The sequence below is a fragment of the Sabethes cyaneus genome, chromosome 1 (assembly GCF_943734655.1).
Source record: "Sabethes cyaneus chromosome 1, idSabCyanKW18_F2, whole genome shotgun sequence".
Lineage (NCBI taxonomy): Eukaryota > Metazoa > Arthropoda > Insecta > Diptera > Culicidae > Sabethes > Sabethes cyaneus.
In genome coordinates, this window is record NC_071353.1 from 63,865,784 (window position 1) to 63,886,389 (window position 20,606).

At 41.5% G+C, this 20,606-nt stretch overlaps 2 protein-coding genes across 2 annotated transcripts in view; one reads left to right on the forward strand and one right to left on the reverse strand.

Annotated features, from left to right (window-relative positions):
- Nucleotides 1-356: 356 nt before the first annotated feature.
- LOC128745763 (putative uncharacterized protein DDB_G0272516) lies at nucleotides 357-4,743 on the reverse strand. The gene is made up of 3 exons (XM_053842840.1): nucleotides 4,685-4,743; nucleotides 855-1,678; nucleotides 357-481 (listed from the first exon to the last, which is right to left on the reverse strand). Exons 1-3 carry the CDS (start codon nucleotides 4,741-4,743, stop codon nucleotides 357-359), a joined length of 1,008 nt encoding a protein of 335 aa, XP_053698815.1.
- Nucleotides 4,744-6,409: 1,666 nt separating this feature from the next.
- LOC128739795 (homeobox protein prospero) overlaps nucleotides 6,410-20,606 on the forward strand; it is a 28,552-nt gene continuing 14,355 nt past the window's right edge. The window contains exons 1-3 of the mRNA XM_053835300.1: nucleotides 6,410-8,638; nucleotides 8,675-10,279; nucleotides 11,250-11,404. Of these exons, the coding sequence (XP_053691275.1) occupies nucleotides 6,410-8,638; nucleotides 8,675-10,279; nucleotides 11,250-11,404 (3,989 nt within the window). The remainder of the gene's footprint in view (nucleotides 8,639-8,674; nucleotides 10,280-11,249; nucleotides 11,405-20,606) is intronic.

Below are 20,606 nucleotides of genomic sequence, written 5' to 3' on the forward strand. Positions count from 1 at the left end.
ATTTAATTTATTTATTTCTATTCATCTGACCTTATCGGTCTGAATGGCACGAATGGATTTTGGCAGTATACCGAAACTTCAGTTACCGTACAATAATTAAGCGAAGAAGTTGATGGGGTTTCAATGATAAAATTATTTGGTATATTTTCCAAGCAATGTTTGGAATGAGTATTAATAGTAGCGTGGTTATCAAACATATTTACCGAACTATGACTTATTTCATCAAAAACACGAGTGTTGCTGCAGGCAAGCCATACAATGTGTAGCAGAAGAATTAGATGCCATCGGTCGTTGCGGTTCATCATTTGTTGTGTAAGGGTTGAGCGTTTCTCCCCGCTGAAATTGTATAGCAGGTCTCAAAGGTGGTCCAGAAAAGTGATGTCTAGCAGCCGCAAGTAGTACTCTATCCGGGGGAAGATGATTTCGATGATTGCTGATGTTATTGTGTTGTGGATGATCGAAAGAAATATAGCTGTTATTCCTGTTGTTGTTGTAATTATTCCTGTTGATATTGTTGTTATTCCTGTAGTTGTTGTTGTAGTTGTTATTCCTATTATTCCCATAAGAAATATAGTTATTGTTCCTGTTGCCGTTGTTATAGTTATTGCTGTTGTTGTAGTTGTTGCTATTGTTGAGATTTCTGTTGTTATTCCTGTTGTTGTTGTAGCTGTTGTTGTAGTAGTAGTAGTAGTAGTAGTAGTAGTAGTTGTTGTTGTTGTTGTTGTTGTTGTTGTTGTTGTTGTTGTTGTTGATGTTGTTGTTGTTGTTGTTGTAATTCCTGTTGTTGTTGTTAATCCTGTTGTTGTCGTAATTCCTGTTGTTGTTGTTATTCCTGTTGTTGTTATTGCTGTTACCTCTGTTATTATTGATGTTTCTATTATTGTTATTGTATCTGCTGCTGTTGTTACTATTATAAACCCCGTTGCTGTTTCTGTTATTGACACTGGTATTGCCTCTATTATTCGTTCGCATTCTACGTTGCCGGCGGTTTTTTCGATTCCGCCACGCTTTAAATTCTCTTTGCTCTTGAGCCTCACGACGTTTTTTCTTATTGTCGTAATCTCTCCAATCTGCACACCAGCGCCTTGTAGATCCGATAATGCGCCATCCCGAGTGATCAACTGAATCATCGTTACAATTGGCGTTATTCAGTTCCACGGCGATACTAGGAGCGGGTGCACTTTGCGGGGTTTCAAGACGAATGACAGCTTCTGTTAGGTGTTGTAGTTCACCCATAATCTGCGTGGCCGGCCAATTATAAAGCATATCGGCAGCGACGGCGCTATCGTTAAACACAGCGGCATTTGTTGAAATCAATTTGATTTCTTCGTTGATTAGTTTTAAGTCAGTTGATATTGAAGTCGTCATCGTTGCTAACGTTGCTTCTACATTTTCATAGCACGATCGCATCGCTATGTCTAAAGCTGACGTAATATGGTTTTTTACGGAAATAACATTGCCAGTGCAAGCGGCGCTTTTTCCCCCTGTCAGCTCTTTTTTAATTTCAATAAGCAATGACTCAATGCGATCGATGGTCTCGTGCACGGCACCTACATTATTTTGCTGAGTTGTCCGATGTATCACCTCTGTATTATTGTTGATCACTTCTGTTAACTTAGCCTGTTCTGCTGTTAACGATTTTATATCGAAGTTAATGTTGATTAACGCCTGACAGGGGCTACAGCACGGCAATAGATAAGACTGTGGGTCGATTTTTCTGTCCCTTTTGCGTAATGAACCACGTTGAATCGGCACTCCCACACATGCGGCATGGAACGATCGGTCACAACCGACACAGTCAACTCTTCTCGTGGAAATTCTCCATCGCCTTTGTCGATGAAAGGCTGTCCGAAACAGAAGTATCTGCTGTACTAGACAGCATTCCAAATCTCGGTAATTCTCTCCCTAACCCGCTTATTGACGATTGAATGATCAAACAGGCCACTAAGTGGCCTTAAAGGTCCTTAAAGTAAAAAAGGTCACCGGTGGACCGGATGGCGTACCTTTAATGTTTCTAAAGAACTGCATCTAAAGAAGAGAACGATTCGTTCGTTGTCGATAAGGCCTACAGGAAATTGGGATTCATTATGCGTATCGCCAAAAACTTCAATGATATTTATTGTTCGAAATCACTCTTCTGTGCGTTGGTTCGCTCCAACCTTAAATATCGCGCCCTCGCCCTCGGTGCAACGGAGGTTACCAACGATCCACTCCGGTTGCCAAGCTACGAACATCATATCAGATGTTCTGATATCCCGGACTCACAGCCCTTGGATTCTGGAGAGACTCGACACCTTAACTCGGTCTTGTTTACCACAAAACAACTCCTTCTTGCATAAGGCTTGTTCGCGACAAAATTTGGACACCCCTAAACACACACAGCTTCGGACATTACATTACATTAACAGTGAGTGAAATATTTTGCAGAGTAGTAGACGTATGTCTGTTCTTTCTGAAAATATAACACTTGTTTATATTACTAGTGCGCAGCGTAAAATGGCGTCGAAAAAAAAGCAGGTGCGAAAAGCAATTGTGTGCGGTCGCCATGAAAATCCTGAACTTATTGCAGCACCTTCGGTACTATGACCGGTTTACAACACAATTTCATTTTCATTTCACGAAAGTTGACTTCATACCTTTGAATACTCAACAGAGGAAGCAGATGCTTCTGTAGACACTCCTTGATGTAGATCTGCCTGGTTACAGTCCCGGTAGTGACGAACGGTACACTCCATTTGCCACATGAGCAGGTATCCTGCCAAATCATGTATTTCTTTGAAAGTTTCTGTTTCCTTATTTTCTCCGGAACATCAAACTTGTGCGGAGCGGTGAGAAACCGTAGCCCCGGAAGTCCGCCTTGACGTAAGTCTCATCATCCATGACATAACACTTACACACTTAAACAATTCGGTAAAAATTTTTATTGCACCAAACATTACTAATGATCTGTAAACGTCGATTGACACTATCGAAATTTTTACCGAACGTTCAGCTGTTTAGATTTCGGTAAAATTTTACTGAATTCGGTGCTTTTTGTTAAGTGTGTACTGTCATTTTAGATTTGTTTTTGGTTGGGAATGTCTTCGTATTCATTGAAGTGGCGCTTTCTAACGAAAGGAGGGCAAGACAATGTGCAACATACTTGCTTATCCGACGGACTCTTGTTATGAGCTAATATTTGGGAAGTTCGAACAAAGATCATGCTTGTCACGTAAAATATGCGTGACGATATCTTTGTAGAGCTTTCTTGCAAAAGTTATGTGGTGAATTTTGTCGAATCTTTTCTGCAATTTGATTTCGGACACCCTTTAAGGAGAAATGGGTCAACATTGATTCTGTAAATTTCAAAACCAGTTTTTTTGTTTGAAACAAAAATTCTTTTCATGAAAATATATTCTTTGTGTTCGGATTAGCAAGAAAAATGCAGAATACATTTCTAAAAACAGAGTCTCTGTTTTGGGTCCAGAAACTGCTTCCGGAATTGGGCTTTCCAACGCAAAGTTAATGACTACTCATTTCCCCTTCAGCAAATGCACTGAAATTCACAGATGTAAGACATGGACATTTGGACATTTTTCAATAACGAGCGAAAAAAAAATAGTTTTCTTTTTTGGAGAAGATTTTCCGATCAAAAATATTGAAAATCATTCAGGAAATCATAGAGTTATTAGCGCCTTTTCACACCTTTTCATGACGTTCGCATTTTTTGAGTTTTTTTTTGTAAAGACACATTCTCTCCGTAAGACGTAGTCGTACGTCAACACTACGTAAATATAACGCCAAAATAAAATGCGACGAGTTAAGTAACAGACCTTGTGTCATTAATGAAGTTTCATTCAATTTTTTTTTTTTTTTGAATTTCTTATTGGATAACCTCGTCGGTCCATTCCGCCGGGATCAAAGATGCTAGCGCATCATGATCATCAGCATTGAAACAAATTGTCTTCACTGAACAAGAGTGTACGCAAATGTATCTCATCTTGTCAAAAGCATGATGTGAAACTTTTTTATTATCCAATTTAGTGTCGCCCGTTGCTGCATCTTTACGGCTTGGTTCTTCATTCCGGTGAAGTTTAGAGGACGGCGGTCAGCTCGCAAAAGAGGTGGTGTGATGATTCACACTTCAATCTAATTGAGGGTGGAATTGGATTTGTGTTTTTATAGTTCTTCTCCCATTACATACATATCTTGCGTTCCCTGTATGGTTGGTCTCTGATGCTAAGTAATTAAGACCGGTTTCAATTGATATTTACGAGTGGCGGATCTTCACTAGGTCACGACGGACTTGTGAGTTTGCAATCGTACCCTCAAGTCATCTGGATTCTTGGCGCCTTAATTAATTTACTCCTTCCGGAAAATATTTTAGTAAGAGTCTAAAAATAACTGCAACGAGTGAGTTCTGTTTTGGTTCTGTGTTGCGCTTTTTACTACAATCAAAAAAGCGCTAACGAACAGCTGACTTTCCCGTACTAAGCTGAATATTCGACCACATCCTTGTAGTCCGCCACAGTAGTTTAGCCAACGTAGCATAACTGCAATACCCTATATCATATGCAGTTCTATCTTGACTGCATTCATATTCCTTTTCCCCATCGGTCTTCTACTGGGTTGTTGTCCCTTCTGTTTTTCGTCGTTTCTTTTTTCTCGCACAGAACTGACAGACGGCAGGAGGAAATAAACTAACATCAGGAGACGCCGTTCCTTGCCCGGCTGGGCGCACGCCGGTCGATTCCAGGTGTGCATCGTTAATTTATGGCTGTTTGATGTCGGTTACTGTTGGATACTCTGCGAGTGGTATTGTAATTGCGTATGAAATATTTTCCACTGCTTCATCTAATCCTTTTGATCCTCACAATCACCTTCGAGCCATGTTACGCAAGCCCTTGCGCAAAGCGGAATAGCCAACTTCCCCTGCGCTATTCCTTTGCGGCACATCTTTTCGAGTTTTATTTCTCCTCGTCTAGAGGAGGAGAAGCAGTCGTTTGTCGAGCCCAGTATGCGTTCATTGACAAAATGTGGATGGATGGGGTGGTTCCAAATGGCTGCTATGTGAGAATGGTTGCTAAAGTTTCAAAATGACTTTTCTGGCATTCAACCTCAATTATTTATTATAATCGATTGTAATTGGAATTTTCAGCAGCATCTTTTAGTTTTCTCTATTCCATATAATCTTTTCAAGATTGATAAAATTTAAAACATTTTCTTTTACGAAAAATGAGTAAAATGTTTCATATTCAAAATACATAACTGCAATTATTTCCTCAAAACAAATTAGATTTTATTCAAAACAATTAACGGACAATGGCTAAGTCGGTACAAGAATTTTTTTTTGTATTCGAACTTATTGCAAACAACTCAAAAACAAGTAAAAGAATAAAAAAAAAACAAATGACAACCATATATGTATATCGTTTTCCGTTTTCCGTCTCGAGATTTTTGAATAACATGTTGACAACTGTCGAGTGAATCCAAACACAAAACACGTTCTATAAAATTTAGATTTTGAAACTACAATCATGAGAATGAGCAAACTTTTTTGGTGTAAATATTCTAAATTGAAAAAGATGAAATTAAATCCATTCACTATAAAATACGTGATCATAAATCTGGCATCGCTGATCCGGCGAAAAACCGCACACGGATGCATGCACTGCCCCGACAGACAATCCTGTGAGTCCACAGCAAGATGCTCTAAATCATCGTGGAAACTAGGGATGCGGCGGGCCAACTGTGCTATTTGGAAGTTGTACTTTCAAAACTTTTCAGCCGCGCTGCTGCCACTCTCCGGTAAGGGACTGCTAGAGTGCCACTGCTTCTCCTCCGACTCACAACCACCAGTGCATCGACAGTCCTCCGGAGAGCTGCTGTTGACGTGAACGTCGCGTAAAGCCGTACGAAAAAAAAACTTCCACACATTCAAGATTTTCTACCTCCCCTTTTGCTATAGATAAACAAAACACGCGATTGCTACTTGAGTGCGCTAATACCGACGTCTCGCTCTGATCCATGCAGGTCTTGCTGAATGCCACTACTTGCACAAACGTGCAGCGGCTTTTGGTTTCTTTTTTTGCCGTTCCCTTATTAACTCCGTTCTTCGTTCTGTACTTTTTTGTATTTCTTTTCAGGTCAATGCAATGGAAGGGGAAACATAAGGCCGGGTTAAGAGAGGGGTATTGTTCGGAATTGTTGGAAGGGGCACTCGCCAGTCGTCAACGCCGTCGTCGTCGTCGTCGTCGCAGTCGTAGTCAGTATTCAAGTCGTCGCATGTACTGCCGTCGTGGTTTTCGGTATTGTAGTAAGAAGTATAGTGGCGAATACGACCGGGCGCAAAACCATCAACGACAGTGGAGAGGGGAGAGTTTCTCCCACCGTGCGCTGGTCTGTGGGCCAATAAAGCTGTTTGCCACTTATGATGTCATCAGAGGAGGACACTGATTCTTTCGGTTTGTACGTCGATAAGTTGCTAAAGAAACATAAACGAGCCAGACAGCGCGTAGACGCGGGAGAGCCAAGAAATAGTTATTCTTCGATACCGAACTTTAGTTCAAGACCGTCCTTCATGAGCGGTGGTCTATACGGGGCTATTTTTAGCCAAAGCCAGCAGCATTTCGGTGGACTGTTTGGTCCCGGTGGATACGGACCGGCAAACAAGATGCTCAACGAGTTGTTGGGAAGACAAGTGAAGCAAGCACAAGACGCCTCTGATCCGGACAGTGTTATGCTATCGTCGATTGAAGCAGCCAACGTAGCGGATAGCAATACCCCAACAAGCAAGCATGGATTTGAAAGTACGACAAATCTGAACAATAATAATAACAGTACGAATAACAACAATACCAGTGCTAATAACAACTCACCCACATCGGATGGATCAGTTTCCATGATGGGCCGAAGGAGAAGTAATAGTCAGAACAACACTGCCAACAGTGGCAACAACAACAGTAACAGTAATAGCAGTGGTGTTATAGACCTTGACGGTGGTTCTAGAACACCACAGCCAAACGATTTGGCGCATCACATGTTGCGAAACATTCTTCAAGGTAAGAAGGAGTTAATGGCCCTCGATCACGAATTACGAACGGTGAGCAATCAAAGCAGTGTGCTCGGTGATCGAATATCGCCTGATAACAACAATGTGATTAGCAAGAATAACAATATTTATGACATTACGAAATGTGAAACGGTGAACGGTGATGTTAGTGACTCTAGCGACCAAGGTGCTAATAATAATAGTGCTTCTACCAAAGTGAACCACAAGAACAACGCGACAAATAATCAAACCAATAACAGTGATAACAGTCAGTCTAATAGGCCAATTTCTATCGATTCAAATGCTAGCAATTGTGATGATATGTTGGTCTCGGACCTGGCTCACACCGAGCGACTTCTGAATGGAGGTGTTAATTCTAACAGCACTGGAAGCAGTAATCGGTGTGCCAGTGTGAACCCGAAGCAGGAGAAAAGTGATGTGATTGATGAATTGGTGGCATCGCTTCCGGAAGATGCCGATGAAACAATGCCATCTCCTGCCTCGGGCAGCAACGGTGTGATAATTACCAAACAAGAGCTGGACATTGATGAGTGCCTAGAGGATAAAGATAGGGATAACAGAACGCCGAGCCCAGTGCAGAGTAAGAATGATTCTGAATCACTTACGCTGAAGCGGGCACGAGTAGAAAATATAGTGTCATCGATGCGTGTCAGTCCGGCTTTGTTGTCGTCGCAACCAAATCAAGTCAATGGTTGTAAGAAACGAAAACTATATCACCCACAGCAGCATGATAACAGTGCTGCTGAGCGCTATGCTGCTGCTGCAGCGGCTGGCTTAAATTTGGGTCTTACGTTGCAGAATTTCATGCTTGGTGCCAGCGTGGATCCAGACGATGATGATGACGACATGGAAGTTACTCCACACATCCATCAGAAACGGGTGGAGAAAGACGTACTTAAATCTCAGCTGAGATCGATGCAGGAGCAGTTGGCGGAAATGCAGCAAAAATATGTGCAATTATGTTCGCGAATGGAGCAACAATCCGATACGCAGGAGGTAGAAGATAGCGTTAGTGATATCATGGAAGACGATTCGAATAATCCTGATCTGACTCCAGACAAGTCTTTGCTGCAAAGCTCGCCGGCATCTACTCCGATCAAAGACGTTGGTAAGAATACGGATGCGTCGAGTATGCTTCAGATGATGAGCAAGATGATGTCGGCAAAGATTCATAGTCAAATGCCTCCACACCACCAGCACCTGCAAAGCGGCTTTAACGGGACGCATTTATTCTTGCAGCATATGCAACAGGCCGGTCTTCCGCATGATAGCATGAGCCAGCACAATCAAATGAGCAATGCAGCCATGTACCAGAAACTATTTATGGAGCAGGAAGCACGGATGGTGAAAGAAGTCGCTGAACAACAGGAGAGGAACCTGCAAAATTCGAATCAACAGCTACTGCAGCAGCAAGCTCTACAACAGCAACAGATTCAGCAACAACAGCAGCAACAGCAACAGCATCAACAGCAGCAGGAACGAAATATGCATAATACCAACCAACAATTGATGCAACAGCAGGTTCAGCAACAAAGTCAAACTTCTCAGCCGCAACTGCAATCACCTCCACATCAAACAAATCAATCAGCTCAACAACAGCAGCAACAACAACAGCAACAACAGCAGCAGCAACAACAGCAACAAATGCAATTGCAGCAGCAACAACAACAGCAGCAGCAAATGCAGCAGCAGCAGCCTCCCCAGCCAAGTCATATTTCGCCACCACAAATGCCACAAATGCCACAGCTACCGCATTTGCCACAAATACCGAAAGGTTCTACGATTCCCTCGGATCTAACCAATCGGTTGAACATGATGCGGTCGAGTAATAACTCTGTGGGACAAATGTCCGGTTCAGACCTAGAAGGCCTAGCCGACGTTTTGAAAACGGAAATCACTGCCTCGTTATCCAACCTTGTAGATTCGATCGTTACGAGGTTTGTGCACCAGCGAAGATTTCTGGGAAAACAGTCAGAAGCAGCAGCAGCCGCTGCCGAACAGCTCAACAAAGATCTAATGATGGCATCGCAACTGTTGGACCGAGCGAAGTCTCCGCGAACAAAAGTGGCAGCCGATCGCGGGACAAACGTCAACAGTAGCAGTAGCAATCTTTCAGGTAATGGATCAATGATTAATACCAATATCAGTAATGCACCGAACCCCAACGTGGTGAATCAGCCTTCTGCTGGAAACCCGATGATAACCGGTCAGCAGAGTAACGGGGCACGATTAAACGGCAGCACATTCCCTCCAATGGGAATGCCAATGCATGTGAATAATGTGCCCCCGCACGATCCTAAAAATAATCTAAATTCAATGAATATGCCACCTCATGTTCGACCTTCTCCCTCTACAGCTATGTTCCAAACACCGAAGCCTCCGCAAAACCTCAACTCCGTTGCTGCCGCAGCACTGTACAACTCCATGAATGCGCTCGGAAACAGCCAGGTGAATCCGTTCTGTATGCCAGAGCCTCGAGAAAACCCGGAACAAGCGGAAGCACTGAGCCTTGTGGTAACGCCGAAAAAGAAACGACACAAGGTAACCGACACGCGAATCACCCCGCGAACCGTAAGTAGGATTCTGGCACAGGATGGGATTATTCCTTCTGCCAATCCGATCCAATTAGATCAAAACAACAGCAACCAAGGCAGCAACAACAGTAGCAGTAGCAACAGTAACAACCTAAATGCCAACAGCACCAACGGAAACAACAATAATAACAACAATAACAATAGTAGCAAAAATAACAATTCGCAGCAGCAGTTCAATAGCCAGCCACCAAGTGTGCAAGCAAGCACACCGACTGAGAGCCCCTCTCCACGAGGATCTTTCCACCCACCACCACCTTCGATGCTACCCGTGTCGTTGCCAACATCGGTTGCGATACCGAACCCCTCCCTGCACGAATCCCAAGTGTTCTCGCCCTACAGCCCCTTTTTTAACCCACATGGCCCCCCACACGGTGGACCACATGGGCCACAGCCGTCGCAATTCCATCACATGAAGGTTTCTTCGAGCCCGCCTGGTATCAATGGCATGATGGACCCACGCGATTCTCCTCCGTTACCGCACCCGCCTACCATGTTGCATCCTGCACTGCTGGCAGCTGCCCATCACGGCAGTTCACCCGACTATGGCCACATCCGAGCGTCGATGGATGTCAACGATCGAAACTCCGATTGCAACTCAGTCAACGATATCTCCTACAACGGCATGGAGCCTACTATATCCTTTTCGAAGCAAGTCTATTATCTCAATTATACATTTGATAATTTCCTTTTAATTACTATTTGCATCTGACTTTGGTTCGACTTTTCACACCGTCTGCCGCCGTCACACTGTATGTGTTACCGCTTTGAGTCGAAGGGAATTGAATAATTTATGCCGTTTTTCTTCTTAGGGCACGTTTTGCTTCTATGGGAAAAGATTTGTTATGATTGTTATGCCACCAACACAGTCAGTGGCTGAGGGGGTGGGCATGTCTTCACCCCTGTAAGAATCCTATTACAGTTTTTTTATACTGGCTAGAAATAGTATTAAACTGTACTTGAACTGTACTAATGCCTTTTCGGATTACAAATCAAAACCGACGAATGGTTTGGTTTCTACTAATGCAATGAATATCGTTTTTTCAATTTTTTCTATTGTTTATTGACTTTAATTTTTTTCTTTCTTCCTGTTTTGCGATTTTGCGTGCCTGCAGTTTTGCAATTTTAATTTAACGGCAGTACATGCGGTAAAATATTTTCTCAAGCATGGCTTGTATAGGAACGATTTAATTTATTCAGTCAATATGAAAAGAAATACAACCGCGGCAATTAGATTCTACACATTCCTTGCACTTGCAAATGAATTAAAAGCATTATCCTCACTCTTTTTCCATTTTTCTATATCCTTCCGTAATCAGATTTGCAACGTCTCTTTTGAGCCGGCTAACTTCTTTCGCAATTCCTGCTAGACTTGCCACTTTTATAGTTTCTCCTCGGGAAGAAATAAATGTTACCACTGTCTGAAATAAAAACAAGATTAGCAGGATGCCTTATCGAATCCTTGCAAGTGTTTTCCGCAAATACCTAGACAGACGGCAAATAGTAATCAAATTGAAATAAGAATTACATTAGTGTCACCGTTTCAATCAATGCTTATGTCTATAACCCATATAAAATCGAATAGATTTTCCTTAACTCCGGAGCACTCGTCAACATTAACCCCGATGCACCTGCGCAAGGCAAAGCTGATGTTCTTCTGGGTGCGCTATCCGAGTTCTGCTGTGCTGAAGATGTATTTCCCCGACATCAAGTTCAACAAAAACAACACCGCTCAGCTGGTCAAGTGGTTCTCCAACTTCAGGTGAGTCCTGTAATGATTAAATATTTATTTCTTCCGTTCGCTTGTTAGTTGATGCGCTAAAGTGCGATGTCACAGAAAAATCATGAATTATTAGAGTGACACAAGATCTCTGCGGCATTGCAGAGCTTCGCCAAATGTCGTACAGATTATTACTGGAGGTATAGGCAAACACACACCAAAACCAAAACTAGCAGACCAAAGTATGTGCGAGCACCAATTTATTGAATTGATAAATTTGTATGCTTGTATCTATATGTGGATGCAGCTATCAATCAAAACAGGGTGAATATGGCTACGCTCGAGCAGGACCCTACCTGTGGGATTGTGTTGAAGTGGATTGTGGTGATTTCTGCTTCCGCTCGTTTTCGGGAGTTTTTGCCCGGCAAGGCAAAAAAGACAAATGATCCTCCGGTTGCCTGGGAATAAACGGTCGAATTTGATTGATTGTGACAATTAGCGGGAGGTTTGCGCGCGGGATCGGAAGAATTGGTATTTATTTATGCATCGGTAATTAAATGAATTCTTCTAACGTGCTCGTTGTTAGGGACAGAGCAGGTGTAGAAAAGATCTAAATTATTTCCCGATCACGATAAGAATTTATTCCAAGTATTATATTTCAATGCGCTTTTTTGTTCGCTACAAGAAATTCTTCGAACTAGCGCCTGAGAATTTATAACTATGTTTTCATGAAATATTTAGTAGAATATCATTTCGTGATTGCGTGCAGTCACTGTAGAAGTCCTATGAATTTTTTAAAGTTTTTATGATTTCTATGAACTTTGCCATAAAAGAAAAAAGCCCGCAATAGCTAACCCAATTGTTTAAAGCATAATCAACAAGCACTAAGTCCAGTTTGTTCATTTTAAGTCCAGTTTGTTGATTATTTTTGGCTTTTGCTCTGGTCCCAGTGTAATGGCGGTAGACCGATTTAGTTGCGAATCAAGTAGTGGCATCACTACCTATTTGTCGCCATTTCGATTTTTCAGCCAACGATGATACTCAGGGTTTTATTAATGGTAGAATTTAATTGCAACTTTTATATTATACTAAAATGCTCAGCAAACAAACTTTAGATATCAAAAGCAGTTTTTATGCTTAAAATAATAGTTATGTTCATGAAACTAATCTCACATCCAAAATTTTTGTTTATCAGAGCACAATAGTTATATTTTCGTGAAAAACGGGTGATAACTAGAGGAATTTTTTTCTCATGCTATCAAAAAAGACAAAGCTACAGGAAGAAGATCTGATTTACCGAAATGAAAGATACATTGTCCATTGTTGAAAAAAAAGTGTACATTTGAAAACGGTCCTTAATCGGCTGTTCGGTGAAGCTGCCGTTTGATGTCGGAACAGGAACAGGCGTTGTACGAACGTCATGTCAACTTTGCGAATGCATCTCTTGATTGTACTAATCAACTGTTTGCAATTCGTGGCCCTCCAGTTATTTTTGTACACCAAGGAACTCAAGATCAACTCAAGATTTGACGGGTCGTGGTTTTTGGGTGCAAATGGGATCGAATGGGTATTCAGCAACGATTGTGTTTTTGGCGTAATGCGATGCTGCTCTTTCCGACCAAAACACGTATTGTTCATTTCCATGATGGTTTTGTAAACGGGATCAACATTTTCTTCAAACATTCGTCTGGTGCACATCTTAATTGATGGCCAAACCAGAGAGTTTATTGTTAAGTGCACGAGAAAAAGAACGATGTCCTTCTGTGTCCATAATTTTGGCTGGTCTTCCACTAACTTACTTGCGAATAGTTGTAATAGTGGTAAACAATAAACGCAAAATATTCGCTTTTTAAATGTTGAATCGTATACTTTTTGCCAAGATTTCTGTGGCTGTTTGTAAAAGTGTACAACGCGCTCCCGATATGCTTCTTGTACGGCATTTTAAGTAAAACTGGGCAAGCATAAACAAAACAAAAAATTTTGACAAAAAGAGGAGAGAGAGAAGAGAGAGAGAGAGAGAGAGAGAGAGAGAGAGAGAGCTAACACATCCATACTCTCACTTCTCTCTGAGCTCGTTCGTTGTTGAGTATAGGATTTCGAAAAAATTTCAATAGTTTAGTTGTCACCCGTTATAATTTTTATTCAGAGCATAAAATTCCAAAAATCAATGACGCGCATTCGAACCTTCAATTTCATAATTAGAAGTCAGCACAAGGGGAACGTCGCTGAGAACATTGTGATAGGAACAATCTAGGAAACGATGTCTTACACAGTTCACCTCGTTGATCACAATTGAGGCTCATTTATTGCCCAATTGCGCACTGTGGCACCCCAGTGGCACCTTTTGGACATCCAAACTTTAAAATGTTGAAATTTGGCAGCTCTGCTAATTATTGTTACTATCAAACTGAACAAATGAGCACAAGTTTGACGTGATAGGCACCTTACCGGCACAATAAAACACATACTGAACAAAATCGGAACGAATAAAGTGCATAGAGTGTTCTAAGCGACTTACCCTTTCATCAGCACCATTAGGTGAACCAATCTCATAAGGGCCACTCACCGAAATCTGACATGTATGGGGAAAATCTGATCACACAAACGAGCATGAGGTGGTTGGCAAGTGAAAGCAGATGCTTCAATGAACACCTCAATGACTATAGGAGAAGGCAGAACGGAAGTAAGTATAGGAATACCCATGGGAGATAGCAGTGTCCCAGCACCCGAACTCCAAGAGATCAAACAAGAATCGAGCAGCCGATCTGATCAGTCGAATCGAGCAGTTGAGTCGAGTAGCCCAGTCGAGCAGCTAAATCGAGCTGTTCAGTCAAATTGAGCAGTTGAGTCGAGCAGCCCAATCGAACAGTTTAGTCGAGCAGTTCAGTTGAGCAGTCCAGTCAAGCAATCAAATCGAACAGTCTAGTCAACCAGTTGAGCAATCAAGCAGTCCAGCAGTCGACCAGTCATGCCTGTTTTAGCTACCGATAAGCCTCTTATGAAGTCCTGTCAAAAACATATCATAGCCATCAGGAACTTTGAGACGGTGTAGGTAATCTACGCCGGGCTGAAAGCGGAAGCTAGGAGGATTTGGCTAAAAATAAATGTGTCACAGACCAAATACATGAAAGGTAAATGCTCAAAGAAGACAAACGCGCGCTTTCTACGAACCGCTAATCGTTGACGGCAACGAACTAGCAGTGCTAGATGAGCTCTAGTATTTGGAATCGGCGGTAACCGAGGACACAACGCTAGCAAAGAGAGTCAAATCGGGCCTACCTTGCCCTTCGCAAGATGTTACGATCAAGAAGCGTTCGCCTCGGCACGAAGTTAACAATGTAGTACAAAACTCTGATTAGATCGATAGTTCTTTATAGACTTGAAGCTGACGCTGCTCACGGAGAAGATACGCACCCTCGTCTTGTTCGAGCGGAACGTGCTGAGCACGATATTTAACGGAACTGAAAGCGTAAAGTGAATCACGGGTTACAGGCACTGCTTGGAGTAATTCCCATCGTACGTCTGATGAAAGTCAGTAGGCTGCGGTTGGCCGGACGACAGTGCGACGAAAACAGCTCTCTTTAATAACTCCACCACACCGGCACCAAGAACAGGGGACTCAATGTGCAACATGGCTCGACCAAGTCGTAAGCACACATTATGACGTGTGCTTAAAATAGCACGAGCCACCCCAATTCTATGCTAACGACGCCGGCCGCTAGCACCAGCTACAATGGAGATTCCCAAATATCAACCATCCCCCGGACAAGCAACCATTTTGCAAGTGACTTTTCCTTTCTTTCGTTAAAAATCGCATTCGTTAAAATTCTCAGTTAAAAGCAAACCGGCACCAACTTTTCAAAATGGCCAAGCTGCAAAATGTAAATAAACCGAGTAAGGGTTTTTTCCCCATGCAAGTCCAGCAGAAAAAAACCCTCACTTCATTTTGCCGATTGGTTCTTTTCAAAAGTTGGTGCCGAAATTTGAAATGATCATTACTGCGTACGAAGAATGTAAGGCAAAGTAAGACATTTTGACGTAATTTCTGCCTTCTGCTCTTTCGTTCCACAGACTTTGTAGAGTCAAATACCAGTGTACAGAACAATTGCGGGGCTAGTACTACGATCCTATTGACTCTAACAGTCTCTCTCAGTTAAAATTCTGATTCGAACCTACGACGACTGGCTTGTTAGACCAGTATCGTACCTCGAGGCTATTATTATTATCCAAGCAACCAAAAGTTCGAATTTCACTTGAGGAACGAACTTGGAAGTTCATGTTTAGTTCAAATTTAGTTCCGCAGAACTTTCTTGCTGAACAACCAGACATTACATTTGTAAACCGAACTTCATTCTCAATAAAGTACCGGTTATATCTGTAGCAACTTGAAAGTTCGACATGCAGCTTGAAAGTAACTAAAAGTTCGGATAATGGTGTATAAGGAAGGTTAACAAGCTTTTTTATTTGAATTCTATATTAGAGAGGTTTTCAGCCTGCGGCTGGTTCGCCTCTTTTAACAAGCTTTATATCAATGAATCTATAGCTTGCCAAGCAGCTTCACCTGTAACTAACCGAACTTCAAAGTTGCCTTGAGTTGCATAGAGCGCTAAGTAGCTTCTAAAGAAACTTTAATGAAAATTTATAAATGGCACTTTGAATTCTGTTCTTATACTTTTCTATTTGCTACCTTCGCCTCCTTCTAACTTCTGTAAAGTCGGTTCATGCGATTAAGATAGACCAAATAAAAAAACTCTAATTAACACTTGCCGCTGCTGGATTCAAACCCGAGCGTTCCGCGTTGCAAACCTATCCTGATGCATTGCGCCATCTGTGACGCCGCTAGTGACATGAATTTTGCCGATGAGTTGTTCTTGAGTGTAAGTTCGTTTCGGAGCTGTAGTAAATGAGAAATTAGCACATCGAGTAAAATCGATGCAAATCGCATATTCCAGCAGCGGAGCAGTGGCATGCATCTAAGTCACCGAAAAAGGAGTACTCGATTTCAAATCTCCAAGGTTTTGATTGGTTGTGTGTGGTAAGTTACTACAATAAATTATAATATTTATAAAAAAACAGTCGATTATTTTTCTGACGATCTTTTATTAAATAAAATAATTGATATTGGTTATCATTATTAACCGAAATTAAATGCTGGAAAATGTTATGAATCTCAAGATAGGAAGAAGTGGGAAAATTTCCCCAATATTTTTTTATTTTTAAGATTATTGGAGTTTCGTTTTGAGAAGAACAGTGTTCTATATAGCGACTTAAGTAAATTTTTTGCGAACTTTCTAGTTCTGTAAGAAGTTGCTTTGTATTCCCTTCGAAGTTTAATCATCAAATACGAACTTGAAAGTACGGTACATTACTTAAAAATTAAGCTGAATAGAGTTCTATTCATGATCATTTCGTTGGCTTATAAGGCCAAAAAATCTCCTTTTATCGGAACTTTTGATTACTTGGGTAAAGGAACCATACATGAGTAAAAAGTATGCCATCAGTGCTATCTACTGGTGGTAGTGTGTACTAGGCTATCATAGTCTTTGTATCGCCTTCTCATTTTACACAAGTATTAGTTACAGATGATACAGTCAAACGTATGCCTATAAAAACGCTCTACCAACACTAAGATAGGTTAGTAAATCCTGTTGCCGTCAGGAGCCGCTTTACTGACGATTGAATCTGCGAAGAGTGGCGTATCTATGTTTTTAATAAACTAAGTTCGAGATCAACTGGAAGACAGTCTCATTTATAATGGAGCAAACAACCGACAGATGAATTGTCGTTGGAAGAGACGAAAAGTATAGGTTGAAAAGGGATAAATATTATTTATTTTTTCATGATATATTATTGGAGCTTAAGAATTAAGAAGTAGAATTGATAGTTTTGTATTTAAAAAAAGCAAAGCCTAGGTGCTACATTCCGTTATCGAAACTTGTCCTTCTATTTTTTACGACAGACTTCGCAGCCAGCTGTTAGAGTGCAGGACAATTGCAGGGCCAGTTGCTACGATCCTATTGACTCTAACAGCCTCTCCCAGCTGAGATTCGAACATACAACGAATGGCTTATTAGCCCAGCGTCATACCTCGAAGCCAACTGGGAGGCTAGTTTTATAGTTATTTCCCCCAAAAAGTCAAATTTAGTTCAGATTGCGACCCATTTCATATACGGTACTTTGACAGATCCGTAATTAGTTGACTCTCTATGAGAGTAAATACTAAGCTGAAGAAGACAAGTTACTTCTGCAGTTTAAAAAAACAGCAAGAAAGTGGGTTCTTATTTTCAGTTCGAAGGAAAACATTTATTAAATGTTAAGTACCTCTAAACACCTTTGCTAACCGTTTGAAATACGTCAAAATACTCTTGAGTTCATTACTAGCAACTAGCACTATTTTAATACTTGCCGATCAACACATTAGACAAATATTAAATGGATCCCAAGATGGCTACTTTCACAAATATCTGAACTTTGAATGTTTTTATCGTATACTATTCGAAAAAATTTATCTGTTAACAGCTGGTAAAAAATAGAAGGGAATGTGAACAAACCGAGTGAGGTTTATTTGTTGATCATGCTCAATTGATTAACACGTTCCTCAGGATAATTCATCAAGTATTGTAAAAAGTGATGTGATGATGTGAAATTTCTGAGAATTTTCTGATTCAAGAAATATTCACAATTCGTTGATCCGTGAAATTCTTAAATCAAACATAATTTATTGCTCAAATAATCGTCATGTCCTGAGCAGGAATTATCCGTGCACATTTAACCTTATCGATGGCGATGGGCAAAGATAGTCCAACCAAATTGAAACTATTTTTTTTATTCGTTCCGGATTGTAAATTTACGTTAATCACTAATTCTCCAATGCACAAGCAAATAGGACTGAGAACTGCAAAATTGGTGGTCCCAATAAATCACGTTTAGTACGATCTAAAATAGAGATCTACATTAGAGTGGGTTAGAGTCTGAAAGTTGATCCCGCCCAGTTTCCTACGCCAGAGAGCGGTTATCGAAAATTTAATATGCAAACCCTATTTTAGTGCCCTGCGGTATAGACTCCAACAGATGCATGCGTCAGAAGGAAGCAGGAGGAGGGTTCGAAGAGCTAGGCGATTTGGCTCTCCTAGTTGTGCTCTTTTTGGACACCTTCACATGTTAGTTAACTTGCATATGCACTTTTTGCGAGTTTTGAAACAAAACAACGGCAAAAAATTTGTCCACGAGCTGAAATTTCGGAACACAAATGCAAACACGCGAAAATTTCTCATTCATCATGTGTGCATTCGCGGAAAAATCGCAGAATGGCCAGTTTCCCGTCCCACGTATATTCAGGCACAATGCATCGACCGATACGGAAGCACAGGGTGCAAGTCACCGTAGTCTTTTTGTCATCGTATCACCAGGCTTAAATCCATTTTGATTGGTGCATGTGTGGACATTTTTCTAGAAAAGCTTAAACGAAATAGCTAGCGAATAGAAGGACAACCATCCAGTTTATGGAGAAAAAAAGAAACGAAATGTGGAAGCACAGAATTCGCGAATAAAAATCCGGTTTTTTTTCGAAATGCGCTGTATTTACCCACCCGCGCTGATGATTCGTCCACAAGTGGGAGTTCGATCGCAAAAAGCTCGGAAATAAATTGCATCCATATTCGGTTAGAATTAATAGCATTTGTTATTATGTCTGCTTTGTCACACACCGTTGGCAAATACTGACCAGGATACGGGACCTTGTCCGCGGGATTGCACTCGATGCACACACGCAAATGCATTTTATGTTTCATATCTGCCGGGCTGGACAGCTCTAGCAGGACACACTAGGCTCAATACTCGATTCGGTGGATGTGGCGGGTTTGGGCAGGATTCAGCGCTTTTGGGCCTCACTTCAATCATGCCGTCCTCTGGAGAGATGTGCGTATGTATGTTTTTGTGTTTGGTTCCGGCAGATCGGTGTTTTTGTGGAGCCGAAGCACTTGCACCAGACAGTCCTGAAACGATTAATCCTGGACCTGGGTTCGCGGTGATCTGAACGTTTCGTTTCCATCCTACACACGTAGGATGAGCAACGGTTTGTGACTATATAGGCACTGGCACAAGTAAAGAGTGCGTTTTTTGCCAGTGCAGCACAAAATTTTCGAGCCCCCTTCTGCGATAAAGTGCAATTGCAATTTAATGCCCATTGTGTGTATGTGCGAGATAGACACACAAGTTCCAGCCTGACCGAATGCGTTCCCGGGGAAACAAGCAAAATGCAATAGATAGGAGCCTATCCCTCTCGTGGTGCTTCTCCTACACCCCATTGCTGGCAGAACACACAAAAAAGCGATACCATGAGGCTCTTCTATTCTCTATTTTTGCGAAACAGTTTTGTACACACGTTTATATTTTCCTGCTCCAGCCAAAACAGCACACTTTTCCGAGTGCAAACTTTGCCAAAACAAATAGATACAGCCAGTGCCGTTAAGCTTGTGGAACTGTCCAGTGAGATGCGGACAGTCCAAAAAATAATTGCAGATGGTGTCCAGTGCTAAAGGGCTTAACACTATTATCGTCTTGTTCTGAGTCTTTTCGCAGAACACTCTTCGCATAGAGCAGCGACGTACAGAGGCCAGTTCTACGTTCACTGCAGACTACAATAAATCTCCTTAAGTGAATCTATATTCAAACTTGAGACCTCTGCTTCGTTGCCGACGACTGATGTTATATCTAGATCTACTGATGCGGTTATCGGATTATTGTCATTTCTTACGGCTCATTGACTATAGAAATATCCGCATGCCTGCATAACTCCTTTCCCTTTGCAAGATGGATGATGTCTTTAAATAGCACTCTTTTTTGGTTCTTACAGCCCGGGTTGTAGGCCAACAGTCGAATGAGCCGAAACCACACCATTGTCTGCGACCACACATTCTCTATGGGCTAAAAACTAACTGATCTTGAATCACAAATTGTTGAGCATTTGTCTAAGCAACGGTGATTTTTAGCGAACTAAAACATACTAGACTGACCGATGTTGACTAAAAGAATGTATCTTATGATTTCCAACACCATAGTCGACAATAGTATGTTGTTTGCATTGCTCAGGAAGCTTCACAACGGTGTTTTTTTTTTGAATAGGTATCGTCTGAGAAGTCCTAAGCTGGCAAAAATGACGACTGTGACGGTGACTCGAAAGGAGTAAATCCCCAAAGGAAACTTCTCCGCAAACTTAATTAAAAATTGCTTAATTAATGTAATT

What these genes read in the sequence shown, in the direction of transcription:
- LOC128745763 (XM_053842840.1), bottom strand. Translation starts at nt 4,743, where the DNA reads ATGCACACCTGGAATCGACCGGCGTGCGCCCAGCCGGGCAAGGAACGG. An exon ending in AAGGAACGGCGTCTCCTGAT is followed by an intron (nt 1,679 to 4,684) that starts GTTAGTTTATTT and finishes GCCGTGCTGTAG; the next exon opens with CCCCTGTCAGGCGTTAATCA. An exon ending in AAACATCAATAATAACAGAG is followed by an intron (nt 482 to 854) that starts GTAACAGCAATA and finishes CAACAACAACAG; the next exon opens with GAATAACAGCTATATTTCTT.